The sequence below is a fragment of the Parambassis ranga genome, chromosome 16, assembly GCF_900634625.1.
Source record: "Parambassis ranga chromosome 16, fParRan2.1, whole genome shotgun sequence".
In the NCBI taxonomy this organism is placed as follows: Eukaryota; Metazoa; Chordata; class Actinopteri; family Ambassidae; genus Parambassis; species Parambassis ranga.
The window spans coordinates 21,855,796-21,882,308 of NC_041036.1; the positions used below are offsets into that span (position 1 = coordinate 21,855,796).

Genomic DNA, 26,513 nt, shown 5'->3' on the forward strand with positions numbered 1-26,513 from the left:
GAAAAGAAGCTCACTGGTGGCTTTTCTGGGAGGCAAAGATGCTAACGACCATATCATTAAAGTGTGGTGTTCTGATGAACTCCCGCTCGATAAAGAGCATAGCGAGGGCGTTTAGTCTGTCCTGTCCTGTTTTACTTCGTAGAAAAGATTTAATCTGTTTGCGTGTACTGAAACACCTCCACCTCATTCATGTTAGCACCTGGGCTAAATGAAATCAGCCCAAATGACAAGTAAATAATGGGGGTGTGAATCATTTACCCAGCGCCATCCCACTGCTAATTGGTCAGAACGGATTTAGGTGGGGCTAAATGAAGTTAGCCTAAATGGTCAGTAAATGGCAAGGGCAGAACATGATACACGTCCTTTACACCCGGAAAGAAAGAGCAGATTTGATGTGCTAAGGCTGCATAAAATTAGCTCATTTAGAGACATTCTGTGTTATTATTTTAACTATTTTGCTTCCTCACCTTTATAGCATAAGGAGAGCTTAGCCCTACTAGCCCATTTATACCAGCCGTCATAAATTAAGATATCAGAAATCACTCAGAAAAATTAAACATTTTCCATCACATAGTAAATAATAAAAAAACACACATATTTAAATGCCCCTACAAATTATAAAAAGGCAAATTACCTATACAAAACAAAACCTTAATAAACTCTCATAATGTTTTGAAACAATTTAACAGTGAGAAAATACATTTCTTGAGACTCAGTCTCATTATTTTAGTCTATTAAATTGAACACATTTTATTATAAGATAAGATAAGAGATAAGATAAGATAAGATAAAACTTTATTAATCCCGAAGGAAATTCTTGTGCCAGAGGTATCAAGTTGCATTACATGCAGTTAAGTACAGAGTATAAAGGCTGTTCCATACTCCGCGAGACAAAGAGCGGAGAACGCGCTCCACGGGTGGTAAGAGATACAAAAAAAGGTCTTTTCCGCACTGAGGTACCATACTCCGCGAGACGCGTGTGTGCAGAACTCCTCATACGGCCCGCCCACTAAACTATAAGGAAAGACTTTACTGAGTTTTTTAACACACCACAAGGACTTGTGCCATGGCAAGAGGGCATTATACAGAGAGGGTGCCTGCAACAGCATGAGATGTCTGGTGATGAGTTGTGAAAATGCGACATTAAAAGTAACAATAGCAAAGATTCAGTGTTTGTGCCTTTATGACCACATTTGCACATCTACTGTGTTCCAATATGCCTGCGATACTTCAAACTGTCCGGTGATGAGCTGTGAAGATGCGACATTAAAAGTAACAATAGCAAAGATATACAGACATTGTTAACGAGCCTATTATGCCCGGGTATGTAGGAGTATATAGAATGGTAATAACAGTCACCATCTGGTATGTGTGAATGGCTGTCTGGAGTTATTGGTGACAAATCACCCTGACTTGCCTTTCTTTCTTTCTTTTATTGCTCATCATGCAAAACCGGTATCTGTTGAATCAGTGCTGTTTATACACTTACCTATATACCTGGAGAGGCTCTTGCGCTTCTCCACTTTCATCACGCCCACAATAAATTCCGACCAATCACAGCATGGTTGCCGCACAGCCTTGAAAGACAAAGTTCGGCCCGGACCCTGTGCACAAAAGTGCGGATCAGCGGGCGGTCAGAGACAAAAAATGATGTCATTTTGTGGGCGTAACGTCTGCACGGAGGAAAAATGTCTTTGTCTCGCGGAGTATGGATCCAGCTTAAGAGTATAAGTGTCACTATAATCCAAAAATAAGAGTACACTACGCAGTATGAGCACAATATATGATACATGGATACAAAATGGAGATGTAAGGTGCTAAGTAAGCATAAATATAGACAAGTGGAGGGAATGACAGTGATGCCTGACATGATTATCTAGCGCTTCTCCCTACAGAAAGGGGAGGAGTTATACAGTCTGATGGCCACTGGCAGGAAGGACCTCCTGTGGCGTTCTGTGCTGCTCCTCGTAGTCTCAGTCTACCGCTGAATGTGCTCCTGTAGGACAGCAGTGTGTTGTGCAGGGGGTGAGACGTGTTGTTACGAATACTGAGGAGTTTCCTCAGTATCCTCCTCTCTGTCACCTCCACCACAGACTCCAGCTCCACTCCCAATACCGAGCCAGCCTTCCTAATGAGCTTGTTGAGTCTGTTGGTGTCGGCCGCCTTCATCCTGCTGCCCCAGCACACTACAGCGTAGAAGATGACGCTGGAGACCACTGAGTGGTAAAACATCTGCAGCATGGTCTGGCAGACGTTAAAGGACCTGAGTCTCCTCAGTAGATACAGGCGACTCTGTCCCTTCCTGTATATTGCCTCTGCATTTGTGGACCAGTCCAGTTTGTGGTCAATGTGGACACCCAGGTATTTGTAGCTGTCCACAATATCCACGTTGGTACCCTTGATGCTGACCGGGTTTGGGAGTGTCTGGTGCTTCCTGAAGTCCACCACCAGCTCTCTTGTCTTTGTGACGTTCAGCTGCAGGTGGTTCTGTCCGCACCACTCCACAAAGCTGTCCACCACACTCATATACTCCGCCTCCCGACCTCTGCTGGTACAGCCCACAATGGCAGAGTCATCCGAGAACTTCTGCAGGTGGCAGGACTGTGAGCAGTGTCTGAAGTCTGATGTATAGAGTGTGAACAGGAATGGAGACAGTACTGTGCCCTGGGGTGCCCCCGTGCTGCTCACTATCGTGTCCAAGATGGTGTTCCTCAGCCTCACAAATTGTGGTCGACCTGTAAGATAGTTAGTGATCCAGGTGACCAGTGGGGTCTCTACCTGCATGTCCAGGAGCTTCCTATTCAAAAGGGCAGGCTGCACGGTGTTAAACGCACTGGAAAAATCAAAGAACATCATTCTAACAGTGTTACCCTCCTCCTCCAAGTAGGTGTGTGCTCTGTGCAGCAGGTAGATGATGGCGTCCTCCACTCCAATACGGGGCTGGTAAGCAAACTGCAGGGGGTCCAGCGATGGTTCCACAACAGCACGCAGGTGTTTCAGGACCAGCCTCTCCAGAGACTTCATCACATGTGAAGTCAGAGCAACTGGTCTGTAGTCGCTGTGTGTGCTTGGATGTTTGGTCTTGGGCACAGGAACATGTGGAAGACAGCATGTTGTCTTCCACAGGGCAGGGACAGTCATCAGGCTCAGACTCAGGGAGAAGATGTGCTGAAAGACCCCACACAGCTGTGTGGCGCAGTCCCTGAGTACTCTGGGGCTGAGTCCATCCGGTCCTGCAGCTTTTCCCGGTCGTAGGCGACTGAGACCGGGAGATGATAGTGATAATGTATGGACTGTAACATCTGGCCCTGCAGCTTGAATTTAGAGTTGAGATTAAATACAAAGGCAATAATAGGGCACAGGTGGAAAACATCAGGGTGGGTAGGTAATCATAAAGGTGGGAAACACACAAGGGCAGGAAGTGAAGTCTGAAAAGGGAAACAGATCATCTTTCAAAATAAAACAGCAAAAGGCCTTCAGACGACAGGTCAGAGGCAGTCAATATCCAAAATCATTTACACCTATACGACCTTGAAAATCACCTTTAATTGTACTTTTTAACACATTTGCTCTACTACAATTTGTATTTTGCTTTAATGAACATAGAAAGTTTAGTTTAAATGTCATTCAATATCACACTTATAGCCATCAGCATTATTATTATTATTATTATAAAAGATGCAACTTAAAAGGTCTATCTAAAGCAATAGATTTCAATTTTTCTTTTGTAACTAAAGATAAATTGACAAGGTGGTTAACAGGCTTAATGAATTATTTATTTGGGTACAGTCACAACTATAAAACAGGACATCCAACAGCACCTCACATAATAGCCTCACACACCACATTCAGTGTTTGCTCTGCATATTGGGAGTGGTCCAGGGGAGATTTGAGACACTGTATCTCTTTCAATGACGTTGTGTGGCTGACATAATGAGCGTTCCTCAGAAGCCTTTTGGCTCTGTGAACTATATGTGCTTTACTGTGACACTGGAGAAATAACCCAACCCCAGAGTAAATAAGAGTCATAATTCATTAATCTAGGAAAGTGAGCGCCTCAGCAACTCTGAAACACAGATAATTAACCTGATAACAAATTAGTGCCTCCTTGCATATTTTATGTCCTGTGAATGAAGTAATGAAGTGTTTTATTATGATTAATTTTTTTCCTGCCTATTAGGGTCTAACATATTTTGCATTTTTCATGCGCTGTTAAATTATGCGTCTCTTTAACAGTGAAATTACTGTAGGACTAAAAGAGAATCAGCTGCAAAATGATATTCAGTACTTTCACTGATTTATCGGTCTAAGCTCACAGCGTAAGCTCAGCCACTTTACAAAACAGACAACTTAGGCTATGCTGGGTTTTTTTGACTGTATTCTCTTGAGAGCAGCTGACAGCATGACATCAAAGAAACATCCCGCTTGTTGTTAGTAGTTAATTACATCAAGCAGCCATGTAGCTCAGGGCTTTCAAATCACTATTCATTCTGACATCTCCATATTTAGCAACTTTTGTGAGAAGACAAGTTTTTGAATTTGTGATGACAATCAACACAATACAGGAGACCATCTCAACCTCAGAAACATCAAGGACGTATCTGATCCCAAACAGTACTATAAAGACTGGCAGACATATGGCTGCATGGGAGATGGTACTGACAGTAGCAGTCTTGTTTAGAGATACTTGCCATGTGCTGACAGGTAGCTGTGCTGTGTAATAAGTGTAATTGTGCTTTTTTGTAAGTAAAACTAACTCACTTTGTTCCCTGGTTTTACTTGGATTCTGTCATGCACTGTTTATGTGTTCTTGAGCTGGCTTTCTGTGTCTAAATCCTCATTCTCTGATAGGGTAGCATTTTGAGTTTATTGGCAAAATTTAAAATGTTTTAGGTGTTTACTATGAACAAATTATACAAGAACAGTGTAAATAGTTTTTATACAGTGTAAAAAATATTTAACTTCTTAAATAGAATTCCTCATAAGGCACACATTTGTAAATCAGGTGGGGTCTTAAGCACACCTGATGCAACCACTCAACGGGTTCATTGGTTGTATCAGGTGCACTTGTGATGAAACCCCTCAAATACTTGGACTGATTGCATGTTTGAATATATATGACTTTAAGAAGAAGTCAAGAGAATTGTCCAAAGAGTACAGAGAAAAAATCCCAAACAAATAAAAGAATACAAAACGCACTGCATGTTCCTAGAGATACCATTGCAAGCATAGTTTGTAAATTTAAAGTTAAAGAAACAGAAGCTACACTAACCAGATGTGGAAGAAAGAGGAAGCTACCAACAGCTGCCACCAGAGTTCTGAGGAGGCATCCCCAACTGGCTGCAAAATACCAGCAGTTTCCACAGAAAGGTTTGATTTTGTTGTGTGAGTTTTCAGGTAGGAGATCCACATGCAGGGTTCACAAGTCTAATCAAAAAACAACGTTTAACTAAAAACATCCACTAGGGAGGAAAAAGGCCAACTGGACAGGCACTCGGCACGGCAGGACTGCAGAGGACGCCGGGAAGGAGCCTGGGAGGGAAAAAGGAAGGCAAGGTCAAAAGCAGCCAGGAAAAATACTCAGGCGAGCAGAGTGGAGAACGGTTCTTATGACGCGTGGTTAGCTGAACAACAGGTGACTGGTGAAGAGGAGTGAGGCCCTTAAGAAGCGGTGCTGAAGAGGTAATTGATGACAGGTGCGTCTGCCCAGCTCCACCTTGCAGTCACTGCCATCCCAGAGCACCTGAGGAGAAAGAAGGAGGGAGAAGGAGACACAGCATGATAGTGGCGTGTGGTGGCCCACAGGGGGCAATGCTGCACCTTACCAAACAGCACAGATTTATTAATTGCTAGTTTGTACCTTTTGCCAATAAACCTAATTTAATAATTTTGCATAAAAATATGCTATAAAACATAATGCCAAACGCTCCCAACAGACTCGCACAGTACGCTTGGGCCTGCCGGGCCTGTCCAGCCTCATTCCCCGCCAACGGATCCAACTCACCACCAAGTAGTGATCAGTTGACAGCTCAGCCCTCTCTTCACCCAAGTGTCCAAAACACACGGTTGGAGATCAGATGACACAATTACAAAATCAATCATTGACTTCCAGCCTTGGGTGTCCTGGTGCCAGGTGGACAACCTTGTGCTTGAATATGGTGTTTGTTGGACAAACCATGCCCAGCACATAAGTCCAATAACAAAACACCACTCGGGTTCAGATCAAGGAGGCCGTTCCTCCCAATCACGCCTCTCCAGGTGTTACTGTCACTGCCCACTTGGGCAGTCTCCCAGCAAGATGACAGAATTCCTAATCGGGGCGCCATCCAGCACCCCTCCCAGAGACTGTAAGAAAGTCAAGTACTCTACACTGCTGTTCGGCACATATGCCAAAACCACAGTGAGAGACCTATCCCCAACCTGAAAGTGCAAGGAGGCGACCCTCTCACATACTGGGGAAAATTCCAACACATGGCAGCTAAGCTGTGAGGCTATAAGCAAGCCCACACCATGGGCTCGAATGCGAGCGCCTGGCCGGGCTCAGCCCAAAGGAGCAACATGGGGCCGACCTCCCATGGGCTCCCCACCGGTGGGAGGAACCGTAAGGAGCCGGTGCATAGTGGATTTGGTGGCAGTCGAAGGTGGGGGCCTCAGGGACCCGATCACTGGACACATGTACCACCACTTTGCCCAAAACAGGGTGCTCTCTACTTATAACATTTTGAAAACAGTCTCATTACCAGGATGTGGGTTGCTTGCGTGCCATTTAGAAAATGTTATACGAATGATAGACAAACAGCACTGTACTGTCGGAGGATGTGGATGAAGAGTGACAGTGTCATACCGCACTGTGTTTTTATTTAGTTTTTATGTCCCTCAATCTTGATGCCAGTGCTCTGAATAGTTTTGAATTTAAACACACAGTAAAAATGGGAAATGCCTATTTTTTTATTATCATGTATCATCAATTTACCCACAGCCTGCCCCATGACACAGACTTGACTAGTTTTAAACCTGTTCATTTATCCATCCATCCATCCATCCACCCAGCTTCAAACCACTTATCCGGGGCCAGGTTGCAGAAGAGGCAGTCTAATCAGAGACACCTGACTTCTGGGGCCCATGTGGGCAATGACAGTAACACCTGATCTGAACCCGATTGGTGTTTTGTTATCTGACTTCTGTGTTAATCACAATCTGTCCATCGAACACTATGTTCTAGCACAAGGTTTTCTATTGGTGCACCTGGCACCAGGACACAAAGGCCGGAAGTCAATGATAAACTTTGTAGTCGTGTCATCTGATATTTGGCCGTGTGTCTTGGAGGCTCGGGTGAAGTGAGGGGCTGAGCTGTCAACTGATCACCATTTGATGGTGAGTTGGATTTGTTGGCGGAGAGGAAGCTGGACAGACTTAGCAGGCCCAAACGTATTGTGCGGGTCTGTTAGGAACGTGGCAATCCCCGGACCCAGTGGTGGACACTGAAAGTCAGGTCATGCCATCAAGCTGAGGAAGGAGTCCTATCGGGCCTGGTTTGCTTGTAAGATTTCTGAAGCAGCTGACAGGTATCAGCAGGCCAAGCGTGCTGCAGCTGGGGCTGTTGTGGAGGCAAAAACTCGGGCCTGGGTGGAGTTTGGAGAGGCCATGGTGGAGGACTATCGGTCAGCCACAAAGAGATTCTGGCAAACCGTCTGGCACCTCAGGAAGAGGAAGCAGTACTCCACCAACGCTCTTTACAGTGGGGGTGGGGAGCTGTTGACCTCTGCTGGGGATGTTGTTGGACGGTGGAAGGAGTTCTTTGAGGATCTCCTCAATCCCACCAACACGTCTTCCACTGAGGAAGCAGAGGCTGAGGACTCAGTGGTGGACTCATTTATCACCCGGACTGAAGTCACAGAGGTAGTGAAAAAGCTCCACGGCAGCAAGGCACTGGGGGTGGATGAGTATCACCCTGGGTAAGTCTCTGGATGTTGTGAACCTGTACATATATTATAAAACTCAATTGTGTGTCAATATATATTAGTAATTTTGATTAGTGTAGGTAGATCATTTAGTCATTGGCTTGCAAGCCAAAAAAGTGTAGGCACCACTGATTTAGGCCTACTTAGGAATTCTTGTTGAGCAAAAAGCATGTCTATTTGACAAGAATCTATGCATTGTGTTTTTTGTAAAAGTGGCTGATGATGTGTGTTGTTCATACCGATCTAGTCTGTTTGTACATACAGTAGTACCTTTTTGTTGTTGGCTGTTTGGTCCAGAGGGATGCACAGTATCCCTGTGCACCTTTTAAAGACGAGTTTCCATGGTGAAGCTGGATGAGAATACATCAATGTTTGTGTGTGTGTGTGTGTGTGTGTGTGTGTGTGTTATGAGTTGAGGAAGTACTCGGCCACTAATAGTCCTGTCCAGTGTGCCAGCAGAGACCTCGTTTGAGCCACAGGGTCCGATATTATAGTAATATTGTATTCAGAAATGTAAGCTGCATGCAGACCTGGATGTAATACAACATGAATAATAATAATAATGTATTTGCAGTTAGAACAGGAACACACATACATCCATGTGTATACACAGCACAAATATGCACAATTGTTTTTGAGTAATTGACTTGAGTTGGTTTACTGAAAAACTAATAGTAATGGTGTAGACAAGAGGTTTTGCTTTGGTTGTATCAAGTCAAGCTACTTTCAGAGCCACAATAAGGATTTGTAGTCCAGTTGTGAGACATTGAGCTATTCATATGCATGATAGTCATTGTTTTTTTAAATTTGGTCATAGCCAGTGAAAGAAGAAAAGAGTCAAGTGGAAGACAGAGTGAGACAGATTCAGGAAATATGAAATTACAGTAAGGAGTTTCTAAAAGTGTTACAGAAATTCAGGGAGAGAAATCTTACACACAAGTGTTTTTGTAAGGTATGCATATTGTAAGGCATGCGAACAAGACATAAAAACGTAATGACATGCCTTAGTTTGGAGAGAAAGGCTATGTCTCATACACTGTGTACGGCTGGCAGTTTAACACAGATAGGCGAAGTCTCGGACACAGCATTTGCAGACACATTAAAGCTGTTTCAGACACGAGTCAAGTCATAAGTCTTTGTTTGTGTGACTGAAGTGCAACTCGAGTCTCTGACTTGAGTCCCCATCTCTGATAATTGGTGGTTATTATGCATGTGTGGTATATCATATGTAAGTCCCTGTATGCTTATAAAGGAAGTTGGGGCTGAAATCAAATGCAGGGGGATTTGATATATATATATATATTTTAGCAGGTGTATTCTGTGTCCATTAAAAAATTCTAGCATGTTACCACGTGTACTGTGTACAAATGTCATGTCAATATGTGATTGTGTTGAATGTATGTATCGCAACTGCAAACTAACTTTCAGCAGAGCGTGTGGCGCGCCTTGCATGGCATTGCCTGGCAGCGGCCGTGAAAGCAATTTTCCCCCTGGGATTAATAAAGTATTTCTGATTCTGAATCCGATTGTTCCACAATCTTGTAGTTTTTTACACTTGCAAAATTTCCTCTCTTATCCTGTCATCAAGCTGTTCTTTCCACCTCCAGCTAAAGTCTGCCTGGTAACCCGCATGTACCAGCCTGCCAGCTGCCATACATCTGGCTCCACAGGGAAAAATCCATATCTATTCCACACACTTTCATCTGTTTCTCCCTCTGTCCCTCTCTGTGTCCACTCGTCCTGTTTGAAATATGGATAAGCTGTCAGCAGCTTGTCTCTAGCTCTCTAAGGTAGTGCCTGGCATGCATGTTTAAATCATGTTAGCAGAGATGACCTGGGGCAGGGTCACCTTCCAGCCTAGCAGCAGTAAACTTGGCTTAAATTCAAATTCACTGATCTGTGCATGGACAAAACACTGGCATGGAGACTGGCTGTATTAAATAAAATCTACAGTAACTATTCAGTTTAAAGTTCTATGTTTTCATTTTGAGGGGACAAAAGTTAGGTTCAGTGATATAGCAAGACCAGCAGACCAGATACACGTAGCATGAAGTCAATATTTCCACCCTTAAAAATGGAACTGGTGAGCCTATTTCTCCAGTTGCATCTGCTCATGTGGGCGGGGACTTGTCCCAATGGCAACCAAAAACGGTAACCGTTAACAATGCTGTCTTGTGGTTGAATATTACCATAGCCACAGCTTTTTTAATCCAGACCATGGTAGAAGCAGGCCAAGAAATAATTCTTGGGGGATCTCAAGATGTACAGAGGTCAGAAGTCAGATGAGATATGCCAACCAAGTCTCATATTATGATGTCAACACCACTGAAAGTAAAAACTATGGACAGAGCTTCTGTGTCATCACCCGTTTGTTTCTAAAGAGCCATTTTGAGGCTCGGTGGGAGGCTCTGGAACGTGCTGACAGCCGCCATGTTGGCAGCGTCACATCCGCCAAAACTCCAAATATGGACAAAGAGGGGGAGCCTTGGCGGAGTTTAGGGGGGCGGGTGATTGTGGAAGCAGGAAACTCACGCTGTGATACGGCAACCGCCTGACGCTCAAGCGGCAACGCCCATAATTATGCATAATTTTAAGTCTAAATATAATTAAAACAAGTGAGATGTAAAAAAATGTACCCGCCGTACAATTGACACTAAAGGGGAACCTATCATTTGAGAGCATAATGGTTTTTTGTACCAGGCTGTAAACATGTTCCTTTCTGCTGTGAAGTTAGCCATTTTAACATGGGAGTCTATTGGAAATGAATCGCTTCTGGAGCCAGCCCCCAGCAGTTGTGGCGTGAATTACAAGTTTTGACACTTCCAAATGGGCTTTAAGTTTGAGCCCCGAAGGTTGCCGCTTGGTCCACACTCTAAATTTTTGCTGTGTGAGTAGAGGGGCTTTACAGTGAATGCAGACAATGACTCACTTTAGATGTTATTTTAGCTGGCCAATACATTACCTGACCTCGCTACTTTGCTTTGAAGCTACTTTGACTTTGTGAGACTGTTTTTGAAACCTTACACCACGTGCCAAACTCAAAGCCAAAGGGCGAAACCCAGCCCACTGCAATGTTTCATCTGGCCCATGATGTCCAAAACATGAGCCCAAATCCTTTTTGTAAATGTAAGATTTTAATTTTCATATAAATTTAATACACACCATACACCATTCCACTAAATAAAACCACTGTAATATTAACAAAAATATTTTGTGTTTAAAAGTAGGCGCTCCTACTCAGGAACTCAGCAACAATGGCCTTTGCGCTTTAATTGTTGGAAAATTGAGAACGCCAGCTGAACACCAGCTGGAACGCCAGCGTAACAGGTACATTACTGAGGCGGAGACATGAGTTGAGACATTTATAAATACATTTAATAATCACAAAAAAACAAGCCTGGATTGTAACGAATGGAACTGCTGAAAGAGAAAAATATTAAAACTTGTGACTGGGTGAAGTAAAATGCACTTTATTACAATTGGTATACTAAAGCTTTGACATTCAAATAAAAGAAAATGGAGAACATATTTAAATTTTTTTTTTTTAATTTAAACTAAAACACTAGACCTAAAATAAGGTATTATTCACAATAAATTGCTGAAGCACACTGGTAAAGTTATTTTAAATCATATTTATCTGACAGATTCCACTTCATGTTTCCTCTTCACATACAAGGGTTAATCACAGTGTTCTACAGGGTTCAGTGCTCAGACCAATCCCGTTCACCCTCTACATGCTCTCTCTATAGGAAATACGTATCATTCAGAAGCACGGCATAAACTTTCATTGTTATGCTGATGACACCCAACTGTATTTGTCCATGAAGAAACAGAGTTGTTAGACTACAGGCATGTCTAAAGGACTAGATAATCTCCAATTTTTTACTATAATTTTGGCCCCAAACATGTCAGAACTATATTATCTGATAACATTCTTTCCTTGGATGGCATTACTTTGGCCTCCAGTATGACTGTGAGGAACCTCGGAGTTATCTTATTATATATTAAACAGGTCTCTAAGACCGCCTTTTTCACCTCCAAAATATTGCTAAGATCAGGAGCATCCTCTCTCCGAATGATCAGATGGGAAACTTGTCCATGCTTTTTGTTACTTCTAGACTGAACTACTGCAACTCAATATTGTCAGGATATCTACATTAATCCATCAACAGTCTGCAGCTGATCCAGAACGCAGCAGCTAGAGTTCTGACAGGAATCACTAAAAGGGATCATATCTCTCCTGTTTTAGCGTCTCTTCACTGGCTCCCAGTGGGCTCAAGAATACACTTCGAAATCAAGACTCTCCATGGACTAGCTCCATTCTATCTGCAGGACCTGATTGTACCATATGTTCCTAATAGAACACTCCGATCTCTTGAGTGCAGGTTAACTTGTAGTTCCTAGAATTCCTAGGAAGCCTTTAGCTATCAGGCTCTAGCTTCCCACTTGGGGTCGGTAGGCAGACACCGCCTCTGCCTTTAAGGCAGGAAGTTAGATATAGATGCAGGGCTAGGGCTGGACCAAATTCTGTCGGGCTCGGCAGTCAGGCCTAACTTTTAAGGCAGTTTACAGAGACAAAGACTCCCTGGAGGACCTTCTCATGGCGGTAACAGAAAAAATATAGTGTTTGCTGGCTAGTAACTAATTTTGCAGCAGTGATTGACTTCCTCTATGTTTGTGTGCATACTCTGTCTGTTTGCTCTTTGAAATCACTGTGTGCTGATTTGTGTACATGCTCATGAACAGAGAGAGATTCCAAAAAGTCTCAATATGTGAAAACAAAGACCAGCACGCCAAACACAAAACACAGTAGGTTACAGTCTGCCTGTGTCAGCCTCTCCCTGTCACTTGGGTATTTATTTCAGCTGTAGCGTGTCACTTCTTGTTGCCTTGTCACTCCAGCTTTCAACCCACCCTGCCCATCTGCGGCTTTTGATCCCAGCATCATAACTCCCTGCAACTGTATTTGCATGCCATGCCCTATGACCTTGAGTATGTAAGTCACAGGAGGATGGAGAACAATTTTACTGAAGGCACACACTGCTTTTTGCATTGTAAACAACTAATTCTCAGTTGGCCTGCTGTCAGCTTAGCTGAGCTGTCCGTCAATAGTTGTAAGATAATGTTTATTCGTGCACGCAACTGGCGTTCCCTGGTGGACTCAACACTCCGCCATTCCAGCTCCTTCCCTGGTTCTCACTCTCTCTCCTCTGCAGGGAGTCTGTATGCATTATCACCAGAGACAGCCTGCTCCCTGTAGAGCAATGAGTCAGAAAACCTGTGTCAATTTTACCAGAGTGATCCCCTGATTTGCTGGCAAAGAACCAACAGCCCACCTAAAGACTTCACTCTTTCCAAAAAGATTCCTTTCCAATTATATGGTTAACAGAGAGCGCTGATGAATGAGGTAGAGAAGCACTGACATGGACAGAGGAAGGAAGGGAAAAATACAAAGTGTCAAGATAGGACAATGCACAATTTATATAGTTAAGGGAGCAAGTGGATCGCTGAAAGATATCTTCAACCTACATGGTTTCTAAATAGCTTTTCAGGGTGGAGGAAAGAGAAGAGCCTTCACTCTGTTCCTCCTGTTGTCTTGCTTACTCTCTCCTCCTCTTTCCACCTCCCTCTTTTTCTACAGGCTCTCCAGCCACTTCTCATTCTACTATTATTAAGCCAGTAATAAAATGTGGAGTGTCCCATATTGGTGCCTGGGCCTGGCAAACTGTATTAGTGTGTAAATGGTGTGGGGGTAATGAGAAAGCACTCTGGTCAACTGGGAAGACCGCACCCCTGGTTGTGCATTTCGCCTATGTATTTGTGTGCCTGCATGTAAAATGCATGTGAATCAAGCGAATAACAAGAAACATTGGGTAGAAAGGGGTCCTGGCTCATGAGGGCCAGAATGGTGTTTCTGTTTCAGCTGTCAATCCTGTTCATTTTTAACTTCCAAAGGAGGACAAGCTTACAAAAGCTATTTGGTCAGCAGCCCACAATCTACTAGTGGCCTAAAGTTGTTCTTTGGAATGGCTCTTTTAAGGTGAACAATACAGCAAAAGTACTGACTTTATTTTATCAGTGGCTACATGTTTCCACTGCTAAGGTCTGTCCATTATTTTCAGGGTATGCCCAATCTTCAGGAAACAAATGCATTGCCAGTTGTAAATCTATCTCCTATCAGCATTCACCTTGCTTCCAAACTGTAATTAGCCTCGGTTGTGTAGCCGGGCATGAAAACTATATGGCTAATATAGTTCCAAATGTCTCCTCTGCCCAGACTGGGAATGCCTGCTCCCTTATTTTTCACTGTCTTCATGCATAATGTATAAAAGTCCATTGCTCATACTTATGGCCCATACTACTGGGTCTGTCATAAAGGTTGTGGCTGAGTGATAGCGTTTCATTTCTGCTGGCCTAGAGGCCTTAAATGAGTAGGAAATGCAAAGCAGGTACACTTCATCCAGTAAACATGCTTTTTTTTTGCAGAGTTGCTGACTAAGTCAGTGGAAAGTGTCTTCATCTTCCAGGAGGCAAGTAGCTGTGAGGCAAACACAACCAGCACAACATACGATGCCATCGTAGTGGAGCAGTGGACTGTCATTGATGTGAGTGGAGAATGTTTCTCAAAGACTGCATACATTTTTCAGCTGACAGATATATAATTTAAGTGTTATATTAATTGCCAGCTTCTGGCCTTTTATCACTGTTGTCACTCTGTTGTGCCCCTTCTTCACTTCCTCATCCTTTAACCAACCTTTCTCCTATAACAACCTATAACTATAAAGGCAAATCAGTTTATGGGACACATATCACAGTTGGTCTATAAGACCCTCCTTGGTTTGGCTCCACCTTATCTGTGTACTCTTCTCCAGCGAACTACCAGCCACTGTGCCCTACGCTCCAGTGGCATTTACCACCTGCAGGTCCCTCATGTGCGTACTGAACTGGGAAAAAAGGCCTTTAGCTTCAATTACAATTATTGCACTTTATTATACTACTAATCGACTTTTATCTTGATTGATTCTTTTAATTGTTCTAATGATCTTGACGTGTGCTGACCACTTGGCCAGGTCACCCTTGTAAATGAGATCTGGATTCCAATAGGTTTTTTACCTGCTTAAATAAAGGTTAAATAAAAAAATTAAATAAATTTAATTGTTTAAATTTGGCACGTTTTAGGCCAGATGCCCTTTCTGATTTTGTCTGGGCCCCTCTCTATTTATCGGATCTCTACTGTACAGATTTTACTTACAGTAACATGTCTTTGGTACATGCTGTGGCATGTATGAGTGCATGCTGCACAGAGAGCAATTGATTGACTTGTCCATGATCTCTCTATTCTGTCTGACTGCAATGAGAATACAGTTCAATACAGTTCATGTACACTGGTAGAGCAAGTGTCATTCTCAGTGTTCCAGCAAGTCAGAGATCACACCTTGTACTGTGAAAAAAGTCAGTGATATCAGCATAGCTGCTGGATAGAGATAGATAATTTGGCTTCATGGTGTAATTTTCCTTATACTAACACAGACATTTTATTTTCATTTTAAAATAATTATCCTTGAAATAATATTAACTAGTTAACTACAGTTGAATTAAGACGTTTACATACATTGGATAAAAAGAAACACAATATTTTTTCTTCCCTTCCTGTCAGGGGTTGTGAGATGGCGGACACAAATGCAGACTTAGCCGGAGGTGAAAACAAACTCAGTTCCTTTAATATAAGCCAGGGTTCGGTACATGGGTGATCAGTCAACGTGGCAGAGGTATCCAAAAGGCAAAGGCAAAAAGCAGTAGTCAAATCCAAAAAAACAAGTCACACACAAGAGAATCCAAAACTTACTCGAAAACACGTAGGGAAAAAACACAAAAATCCAAAACTTACTCGAGAACACGTAGGGAAAAATCACAAGAGCAGAAAGGCTGCTTGGACGGCTGTGTCGCATGGAAGACTCACAAAACGAACTGGCAACAAGGGGCAGGAAACACACAGGCTTTATACACAGGAGGGCGGGAAGACAATTGGACACAGGTGAAGCACATTAGGGCGGAGCAGGTAATCACAGGAGGGGGAAGGGAGCACACATGAGGAAGGGGAAGTAAATAGAACTGAAACAAGGGGAAGATCGAGTTTCTGACAGTGACTAGTAAAACTAAAACTAATACAAACAGAAAATGAACTACAAAATAAAAGACCTGGCTGAAACCATGACATTTCCGACATTAAATCAGATTAAACTTTTCCTGTCTTAGGTGATTTTAGGATTACCAAAATTATTTCCATTTGCTAAATGACAGAATAAAGAGACAGAGAACTTTAGACAATGTTTGTAGTATTTTATTAAACATCAAAGCTTACATACATTTCATTAGTATTTGGTACAATTGCATTTAAACTGTATGACTTGGGTCACGCAATTTGGATAACCCTTCACAAGTTTTTCACAATAGACTTCTGACAGAACTGGTATATCTGAGCAGAGTTCATAGGCCGTCTTGTATGCACATGTGGTTTTAGCTCTCCCCAAAAATGTTTAATAGGATTTATATCAGGGCTTCGTGATTGCCACTCCAAAACATTGACTGTGTTGTCTACAAGCCATTTTGTAACCAGTTTGGCTGTATGCTTCGGGTAGGGATGCACCGAAATGAAAATTCTTGGCCGAAACCGAAAACCGAAAATAAGGAATCCAAGTCCGAAAACCAAAACACCGAAACAAAACGTACAATGCCAATTATTGGTACCATTGCATTTATGTATGCAATATATGAGTGTCACAGCAAAGGCTCTGAATACTTAGGACCATGTGATATTTCATTTTTTTTAATACATCTGCAAAAATGTCAACAAGTGTGTGTTTTTCTCAGTATGGGGTGCTGTGTGTACATTATGAGGAAAAAATGAACTTAAATGAATTTAGCAAATGTCTGCAACATAACAAAGAGTGAAACATTTAAGGGGGTCTGAAGACTTTCATACCCAGTGTAAATTAGTCTATCAGAAGCAACATTTGAATACACCTTTTCAAAAGGCAGTGGTTTGTTTCATTATTTCTGTACTGTGTCTGTAAAAACCTGTTGAGTCAGTGGCTGAAAAACAATAGACCTGTGTTTTTGTTAATACGATGCTCAGAGTGCACTTTAAACTTCAAGGCTGAAATTTGCTTCCTCCTCTGTTCCAGGTGTAAAAAATGCTGTCTCTGGTCTATTTGAAATGGTAGAAAGTACAAATGAAAGCAGGAGGATTATTTCTTCTTGCTCTGATACCTCACTAGACCAAATGTGTGTAACATAGCTTTGACTGAAGTAAACTACAGCTTGGCTCTTTTTATTGTGTGGCTTCTTTAGAGCCTCACACAGATAACATCAAAGACACAGATACCAATGTGATTAGTTTGTTTTTTAGCCTTGCAGGTAGGTGGCCCCAGCATAATATGTCAGGGAAACAGAAGGAGCCACACAATGGGGACTTTAATTAAGCCTCACCTCACTCCAAAGAACAGCAAACCATTTAAAAAAATGATTTCTACTATACGCTCTGGGCAGGCTAGAGCATATGCCTGGGACTGGTTCCAACATAAACCAAGAAAACAAAAGATGCTCCCTGTAGTAATGTACAGTATGTGTAAATAATGTCAGGCGTGGTATCTTTTATCCTAATGATTAGCTATTTGCACTGTACATCTACATATGTGACTGCTTTTGATTTCTCTATGTGTGCGTGCATACGGGTAATAATAATCTGTGAGGAAAAATGTGGAGTTGTGTGGTTAAGTGGGTTTAAGAGGTAAAGCCTTTCTGTGGAGGTAAATGAGCACAGTCTCTTTTTCTCAGAGGTGATCTTACATGACTGGATCCAGCTGCAGTATTAGTGTAAGATGAGATTTATTTTGTCTATTTTATTTAGAAAAGAAAAAAGAAAGAAACTATTTTTTGTTAATAATGGTGTTAGTTAATGTGGCGTAGGCACAAATGAAGTTGCGCGCCACCTGTTATGTTGTGTGCTACGGCAAATGTAAGGAGGAGAAGAGGAGCAATAAACTGTCATGGCCGCTATCAAGAAGCTCCCCTCTTATGACTCTCTCTCTTATGACCCACACCCGACATATATCTTCAGTTAAGTGATGACAGTTTAGTTAGAGAAACTGAGTCATTACAGTAGTATCTGCTATGAGTAAGTAGTCAGGAGTGGCACATGAGTAGAGCTGCAATGTGCTGGCAGTCACAAAAAGTCACAAAAACAGAAAGTCCACAGTGTGGGACACTGTTCCTACTTTAAAAAAACCGGTAGCGAATTACCAAGTTGGTTAATTAAATTAAATAAAACTGAATTCTATAAAATATAATGAAATTATTTCATTTTGAATTTGAGGTTGTTCTTTTTTAGGATTAATAGAATAGAATAGAATAGAATAGAATAGAATAGAATAGAATAGAATAGAATAGAATAGAATATACTTTATTAATCCCTTTGGAAGGTCCCTCAAGGAATTTCAGATACCAGCAGCAATACAACACCGACAGTCAGAGCAAGAGTTAAATAGAATAAAGTAAATAGTACAGTAAAAAACAAAAGATAAGAATTATGCCATCTCCATCTCCCCCTCCTGCCAAAAGCAGAGTTGTAGAGTTTGATGGATCGGGGAACAAAGGAGTCTCTGAGTCTGTGGGTCCTGCTCTTGGGGAGGAGCAGCCTGTGACTGTTCAGGCTCCTCTGAGCTCTGATGACAGTGTGCAGAGGATGACTGGCATCGTCCACAATGGCCAGGAGTTTTCTTAGTGTTCTCCTCTCTGCCACTGTCACCAGTGAGTCCACCACGGACTGGTAGAACATCCACAGGAGTTTCCTGCAGATGTTGAAGGCTCCCAGTCTTCAGGAAGTACAGACGGCTCTGGCCCTTCTTGTACAGGTGATCTGTACAGCATGTCCAGTCCAGCTTGTTGTCCAGCCACAACCCGAGGGCCTTGTAGTTGCCTACAATCTCCACCTCGTCGTCCCTGATGGTCAATGGGCATGGCTGTGGCCTGGACTTCCTGAAGTCGATGACCAGCCTCTTTAGTCTTTGAGGTGTTAAGCTGGAGATGGTTCATCTGACTCCAGGTGACAAAGTCACTGACTACATTCCTGTACACATCCTGATACACCCCACGATGGCTGTGCCATCTGCAAACTTCTGAATGTGACACAGTTCTGAGTTGTAGCAGAAGACTGAGGTGCAAAGGGTGAAGGGCTCCAGTGCTGCTAATGACAGTGTCATTACAGACATTGGTGAGGATGAAGTGGCTGTGCAGTGTGTCAACATGAACCTCCAGCTTTAATTATAGAAGATTTTCACACATTGCAGTATAGCAGCTGCTAATGTAGGGTGTGTGGGTGTGATGTATTCTCAAGTGTCCCTTCCTGTTGATCTTGCACTATGAATAGACTCTGTGAAGTTCTGTTGTTCACTTTGTTCACATTCACTGCCTTCTTCTCATATCAGTTCTCATTTTGTACTGTGCAGCAGCCTGTAGTGTTTTTTTCCAGGTCTGGATCTGACATGAGTCATGATTATTCGTTTTTGGTCAGACACTAACATGGGAACAACAGGAAACCCACACATTTACTATGCAAACGTGAAAGTGCAATAAGCAAAAAAAAAAAACGTTTTTATTTAAACTACTGCTCATTCAGAGTTTTATGTTGCACACCACCGATACAATACTTACTACAAAGTGAACAATTTCATATAAATTGTTTACTCAGTGACCTGCTGACAAATACTTGTCATAAATGGCTGCCATGTTGCCTCTTCCCTGTGTAAATTGCTGCAGAAAGGATCTTTTGACATCACACATGTTTATATTAAAGCCTTCATGTCTTGGAGCTGAGTTTCTAGGTGAAGCCAACTTGATTTCATTTCATACAGTTATGCTTCACAGCTGTTATCATGGTAGCACCCTGTAATATAACACTTTTTACTGTGAAGGTTCAGAATCACCTGGCCTGACTGTCAGGTTGTAATAGGTTGTCTATTTTTCTGCAGGGTTTGCAAGTGAAGGCTGATTACGTTCCTCTGCTTCAGACGCTGGCCACCTTTGGATGGAGACTCACCTGTGTGCTGCCGACTCCTGTCATTAAGACAAACAGGTATCCAGCGACATCTGAAAATGACCTCTGACCAACTGCATATGAAAGCTTTTGTTATAGATTTACAATGTTTTTTATACAAAGGACACTCCAAAGCAGAATACATTTTTATAGACACATATATATTTATATAGATATATATAATATATCTTATATATATAAATCAGTGGAGGTTCCAGACAGTATTAGCTGTCTTTATCAATTTCTGGAAGCTGATTTATCTGATTACATGTTTAACTTTCCTTCTGCTTTATCTGACTGATTGGTAAATACACCATGTTAGGGTTTGAAATGAAACTTGTAAGTTTGAAATTTTGACCACAAGCGGATGTGTGCACACTTACAGCAGCTGTGCAAGATGAGTCAGCACAGGCTTAATGACGCCGAGGGAAGAGATTTTCCAGCCACAGACAGAGCTGCTGCTGCTCTTAAACACACACAGCGGCCAAAAACAAAAAGAGATGGGCAAAGATGTCACTAGCTGGTGGCTAGTACACTTCCAGAAGAATGTGGAACAAAAACTTTATGGTCAACTTCAATAAATATGATAATAACCCATTAGCCTATGGCCTAATATTCATTCAAGATGATGAATACCTCTCAATATAAAGGCTGGTTTCCAGCACATTATCCCACCAATGACATGTCTGCTTACTAAATGAATCAATAATGTTAGTGTGAAATGAAATAGACCACAGATGAGATTAGATGAGATCCTCAGTTGTTGTGGAGTGCCAGTCATCATACAAACTGCTGCCACTTGCTAATGTGGAGAGATAATTTACCAACTTGTGCAGGAATCCACAGTTTTTGTTTTTGTTCAGCTACTGTTTGTAACATTTATAATGTTTGAAAATCTACTGGACACTGGATTTATCAGCTTATCATGTTCACAGCACTGCTGATTAATGACCTCTCTATTCTTTTTTTTCCTTGTTTTTTGCTACACACCCCACCCTCCCCACCTGCAAATGCCATAACACAACAGCACAACATAGCTAATTAATTAGAGGCGGCCTAGATACAGTACAAGAGCTCATTTCTCAGTAGAGCTCGGCAGCTTCAGAAACAGCTACGTGCTGGAATAATGGCTGATGATCTAGTTCAGATTAACAACAGTCATTAATTCGAGGTGCTGTATACGTGTCAGTGATCTCAGCAGCATTAGAAATTAATTCTAAAACTGGAGCTCAGTTGCTTCTTCACACAACATTAATTCATTTCACAGAACAAGCATTTAATGTTGATGATAATCACATTTTAGAGGCATTAACAATGGTAGCTACTAATGATGGAGCAACATGGTGTGTTAAGTGTTAAGTGTTGCAGATTTATATATTGATTGTTGTTGATCTTAGGAATGGGATTTCATGTGTCTTTTTCCTCAGAGAAGACAACAAGGACATGCACACAACAATGGGCTCAAGCTTTTAGAGTTCTATATGGCTCAGAAGTGAAGTTGACACTGACAGACAGTGGTTCAGCCTACTCCTGTCTGTCCTGTAATTTTGCAAGCATTACACTCCTTTCCTGTAAAATAGGCTGGATGTTTTGGGAAAGTTCCAGCACTCTTGACAGGCTACAAAATAGCTTGTGGATAAATCGAGTCAAGAAGGATGTAATGAAAAAAGAGGTTAGGTTGGCCTTACCCTGGGTTAAATATCAAGCAGTTCAAGTTTTGTGGCAGACTTTAGTCGTCATAAACCTGCCATCTTTCCGCATGTGCAAGGTTGAACAGGTAGCTTAACTTTAGTAAACAACTAGAGAACTAGTCAGAGAGCAGCGCAGGACAACACATTTCGTGTTAAGCCTAGGAGAAATACACAGAAACAAACAATAAACCTGTTAGAAATTACACAGTTCAACAGGCAGCTGTAAAGCAATGTGCATGAAAAGAGATGGAAGAGTAAGTGTTTAAGACAGGAATACAGCTCTAATTCTGTGTTCTGATTATTATATAGTAGATAATATTCAGTAGGCAGGCACCGATGATCAAGTGGAGCACGTTTTCATCTTCAAAAGTACAAAAACAACAATAAATTATGAAAACTCTGCCAGTGTTTGTAAGATTTCTAAATGTGTAAATGTTCTAATCCATGTAGAGAAAAGCTTCCTCTATTCTCATTTATTTATGTTTTATGTTTTTTTTATGAATTATAAATAAAATAGGACCAAACCAATACGTTTTCAGCTGATGATCATTTCTCTCTTCTCTCACAACCTTCAGTGATGGCAGCCTGTCTACCAAGCAGATTGTTTTTCTGCAGAGACCCATCTTAGGCCGAAAAAGAAGGGAATCCAAGGTACGCTACCTCACATTCTTCTCCACGTCCCTGTTGTCATTGTAGGATCTGCTGCTAGGGTCACATGCTTGCCATAGAGCTGGACAAATGTGAACCCTGAAGATTGCCTTGTTTGGGTAACAAGTGTTGGTAATGCTTTCTCTGTCTCAATAAATAGCCTCTAAAGCTAACATTTGTTTGCAGTAGAATTAATCCACACACTTAGTGGCCCTATAAGTGTCAGGAACATAGGACACAGGGACATATTGCATTCACTTTTTGTTTGTTTGGTCAGAATGAAAGCCTCAAGGCCACCAAACATTCCAAACAGTCTCAATTTCCTCAGTTTCCATCAATAAGACTTGTTGGAATTATCTTGTTATCCTGGTGCTATATTAGATCCACAATGATCCATTCTTTATTAAGTCTGTGTTTGGGGCCCTTTTAAAGTTTAAGAGTGGCATTCCACTGACCCACTGTTCTAAATGTTTCAGAAATTAATCTTCAAGCCCCGGGGCCGGTCCAGCAAGACCTGCATCAAAGATACTGCAAAAAATAAAAAGCAGAAAAAAACACAGGCAGACACAGATGCAGAAGATCCCAAGAATCCAGGCAACAAAGTTGACAGAGAGGATGACAACGAAAGAATAAACGTAGCTAAGGCAACACTGAAGGAAAGCAACACAAGTTCTACGATAGGTGGAAAGATGGATGATGGGATTGAAATCAATGCAGAGACTGAGACCAATGGAGCAGAAAAGACGAAAGACACAGGAGGAGAAAACAGCACAGAGGATGGAGAAGAAGAGATGGCACTGGATGGAGAGGGATCAAATGCAAACGGAGAACCTTTAGAAAATGGAGAGGTCAAGGATGTGCTGGAAACTGTGGCAACTGTTGAAATGCAGACCAAAGAAAAGGAGGACAAGGGCGCTGCAGAGAGTGAAGCTGTGCTACAAAACGGGTTGGAAACAGATGAAGAGAAAGATGAGCGTGAGGAAAACAGGATCGGTGTGGAGGTTGTTTCCACGGAGATTGTGACAGATCTACAGGCCTCAAGTCAAAATTCACAAGACACTCCAGAGTAGCCCTGAGTCTAGAACATCCCCACCCTACCTCTCAAATCCCCATCTAAAGAACTGCGTTGTGTCCAATCCAAATGAACAGGGCCTTGACTGCTGCAGCCCCACGCCACCACTGTACAACTGCATACTGAATGTATCCAGCAGAGGAGGCCATGCGGAAATTAAATCATTCATCTTAGTTGAATCATTGGATTCATTTGAGAGGAAAAAACAATGTTGCACACATAATACACAGGTGTGTGTACTTGAGTAAACAGAAGTGTTCAGACAGTTTTAAAACAGAAATCTATGATGCAGATGCATCTTTTAAATTAAATTATTTTCCTACTAGAGGAAAAATAAAAGTGAAATAAAGTGGATACAAAAAGCCTCTCCACATGAAGTCAAGAGTTTTTGAAGTTGTGTAAACAGTGTGTAGGAATCTGGCCCCCTCCGGTGGTGTGGATGAAAAGGGTTTCTTAGGGTGCTACATGTGGCCTAAAATGGCAGAGAAGCTTGTTTTTGATTGAGGACATTTGCATTATGAATTGTGTTGTTTTCCTTCATCTAGACAAGCGGTTAAATGTAAGTTAACCAATAAGGTTAGTGTGGCCATGTAATGAGGCACTTAAATATAAGAGAAGGTGAAAGTACACAGCAGTGGCACAGCCATGTGGTTCAGGCAATATGAAAAGCAGCAAGGCAGAAAGGAGAACAGCACAGGGACATGGCTGGAAGATGGCTGGGTGCTGCCAACTTATTGCACATTTGTTGCGGTTTGGTTTTGTTCACTTTTTCTTGATTGTAGGCTGAAATGGTGTGACAGCATTTATTAAATTAAAATGTTAGATTTAGAAAAAGGTTACCACAGTTATAACTCCTGCCCAGTCTCATTATGTCTATACCTGCCACTAAAAGACTGCTGGGATTAGACAATCCTTCTTACTGCTTCATATGTGACGCTTCTAGACCCTAAATATATGTCCATCAAATATGTACACACTAGGCATTCATCTTTACCTTTAATAAGGAGCTTGATCTCCTGCCTAAACCACACACACACACACACAGATCTTTTGAGGTCATGAAGCTGTAAAAAGAAAAGGTTGGTAATTCCAAGAAGTAGAATCCTGATGAGACACAGGCCTGTTTCCATCCCACTGTCCTCTTCCACTATAGAGTAAAGGACGTGTAGAAAAGTTTGATCCGCTCCTGAGTCGGGATAAGTTGGAGAAGAGCGCGGGTACAGCTGATAGGAAAGGCATTCCTGCGACAGGCAATCCAAAGTAGGCTGAAGAGATGATTTTTTTACACTGAGCTCTAAGTTTAAGTGCTTCAAAGACAGGTAATCATTCTTCGGTGGTGGTTAAGCTCACCTTGCAAACACAATGTTCCATAATCAAAGCCGATTCAGATAAGGATCTTAAAATTCAGCTGAATGTTTGCACCTGGAGGGCAGAGCTCATATTTATATGTACAGCAGCAAGGATTTAGTTTTTGATTTCACTCCAGTGAGTGGAAGTGAAAACAAAGGATGTAGCCTTGCTGTTTATTAACAGCAGAGAGCTGAAAATTTAAAACAAAGAAAGCATGAATAAAAGAAATGAATGAGCTCATTTAATGTAATGGCCATTTGTGTCTCACATACCCGCTGACATTTCCTTCATTGTTTTACCTCCGGCTTTTAAAGCACCTCTTACCAGACATTATTTCTGACAAATCATAATGTGCTGCTTCATGGTATCGTGTAGCGTTCCATGTTAGAAGATGGAGTAGGTGGGAGGCTGCGGAGCTCTCATTAGCTCACTAATGTATTTTATCAGTGGGATATCTGTCAGTAATCATGCTTTTAAAATGGGCTTCACTTATTGACAGCAAAACAGCCTTTAGCAAACAGCTTCCATATGTACCTGTGATGTCACATCGGTAGATGTTTGCTCTGAGGAGACAAAAATGTTACTAATCTGTTGTCCTGCTTTACACAGATCCAAATCTGGGTAGAAATACAATGCACACAATCACATGGGATACGTACTCTCCTTGGGGGGATTATTCCACCTGCCACAGAGATTGTTTCTTTTTTCATTTTTTTGTGTAGACTAGAATATGAAACTGTGACCAGTTTAGCCTTATTACTGTAAATGGCCTGCGACCTGCTTTTAGAGATGTCTGTTAGAGGCACAATGGTGAGTTAAGTGTTGTATGTTTGTTATAGTCAAGGAGGAAACGTCTCGCTGCGGTCAGTGTTGGTATTTTGAAGATGTTCTCTGTTTTATTACTGGAATTCAGAGTGAGGGGATACAAGTATTGTCTACATGAAGATAGTTTCTTGATGATTATTGTGATTTTTTTTGAGTCAAAAGGTTTTTAACTGTGAGCTTTGTTGTTGCCTCTGCTGTTTTGGTAAAGCTTGCAAAATGTATTTGATAACTAATGCTTTGAGCTACCTCCTGAGGGCCATTGTTTGTTTGTTTGTTCTTTTTTTTGTTTTTTTAAAGTGAAGTGAGGCTGCTGTGTGTGTGACCTCCAAGACATAATTATGCTCCTTGTCACGATATTCTGTGTGGGTTCTGACGTTTTCTCAGGATTCTGAGGTTAAAGTCAGAATTCTAACTCAGAATTCTCTTTTGTGGCCCAATAGTCCTCTTTTTTCATTCTCTCGGCTGTTCTTGGTTTCAGCTGTTTGAGCTTTAACAGTCATTTTATTATCCCGAAGTATACCACCTCTTGGAGACAATAGGAGTATGTTGCTTTCACAATTTTGAGAAAAATGAAATATGAAGGGTAATACCAAAAAACTGCCTTGTGATAACTGACAACATTATCATGCACATTTTAAACATGTGTTGAATCTCAGTAAGCTTATTTCCTCTGATTGAATCTAATTATTTTTCCTCCCCAGCATCAAGATAAACATTTTAACTGTCATCTATCTGACATTATGAAAATGAAATGATTCTGATGCTGCTTTTTTCATCTAAACATTTGGCACCTGGCTTTCTCATCCTGTGAATATAGACAGATTTATCTGCCCACTGCATTCTGGACCACAAACACAAGTAATCATACAGCC

The 26,513-nt window shown here is 41.8% G+C and overlaps 1 protein-coding gene across 1 annotated transcript in view; it reads left to right on the forward strand.

Annotated features, from left to right (window-relative positions):
- The window catches only part of rftn1b (raftlin, lipid raft linker 1b), an 85,718-nt gene extending 60,314 nt beyond the window's left edge, over positions 1 to 25,404 (forward strand). The window contains exons 7-10 of the mRNA XM_028425385.1: positions 14,448 to 14,566; positions 19,991 to 20,094; positions 22,322 to 22,397; positions 22,871 to 25,404. Coding sequence (XP_028281186.1) covers positions 14,448 to 14,566; positions 19,991 to 20,094; positions 22,322 to 22,397; positions 22,871 to 23,464 — 893 coding nt within the window. The 3' untranslated portion in view covers positions 23,465 to 25,404. The remainder of the gene's footprint in view (positions 1 to 14,447; positions 14,567 to 19,990; positions 20,095 to 22,321; positions 22,398 to 22,870) is intronic.
- Positions 25,405 to 26,513: the final 1,109 nt, after the last annotated feature.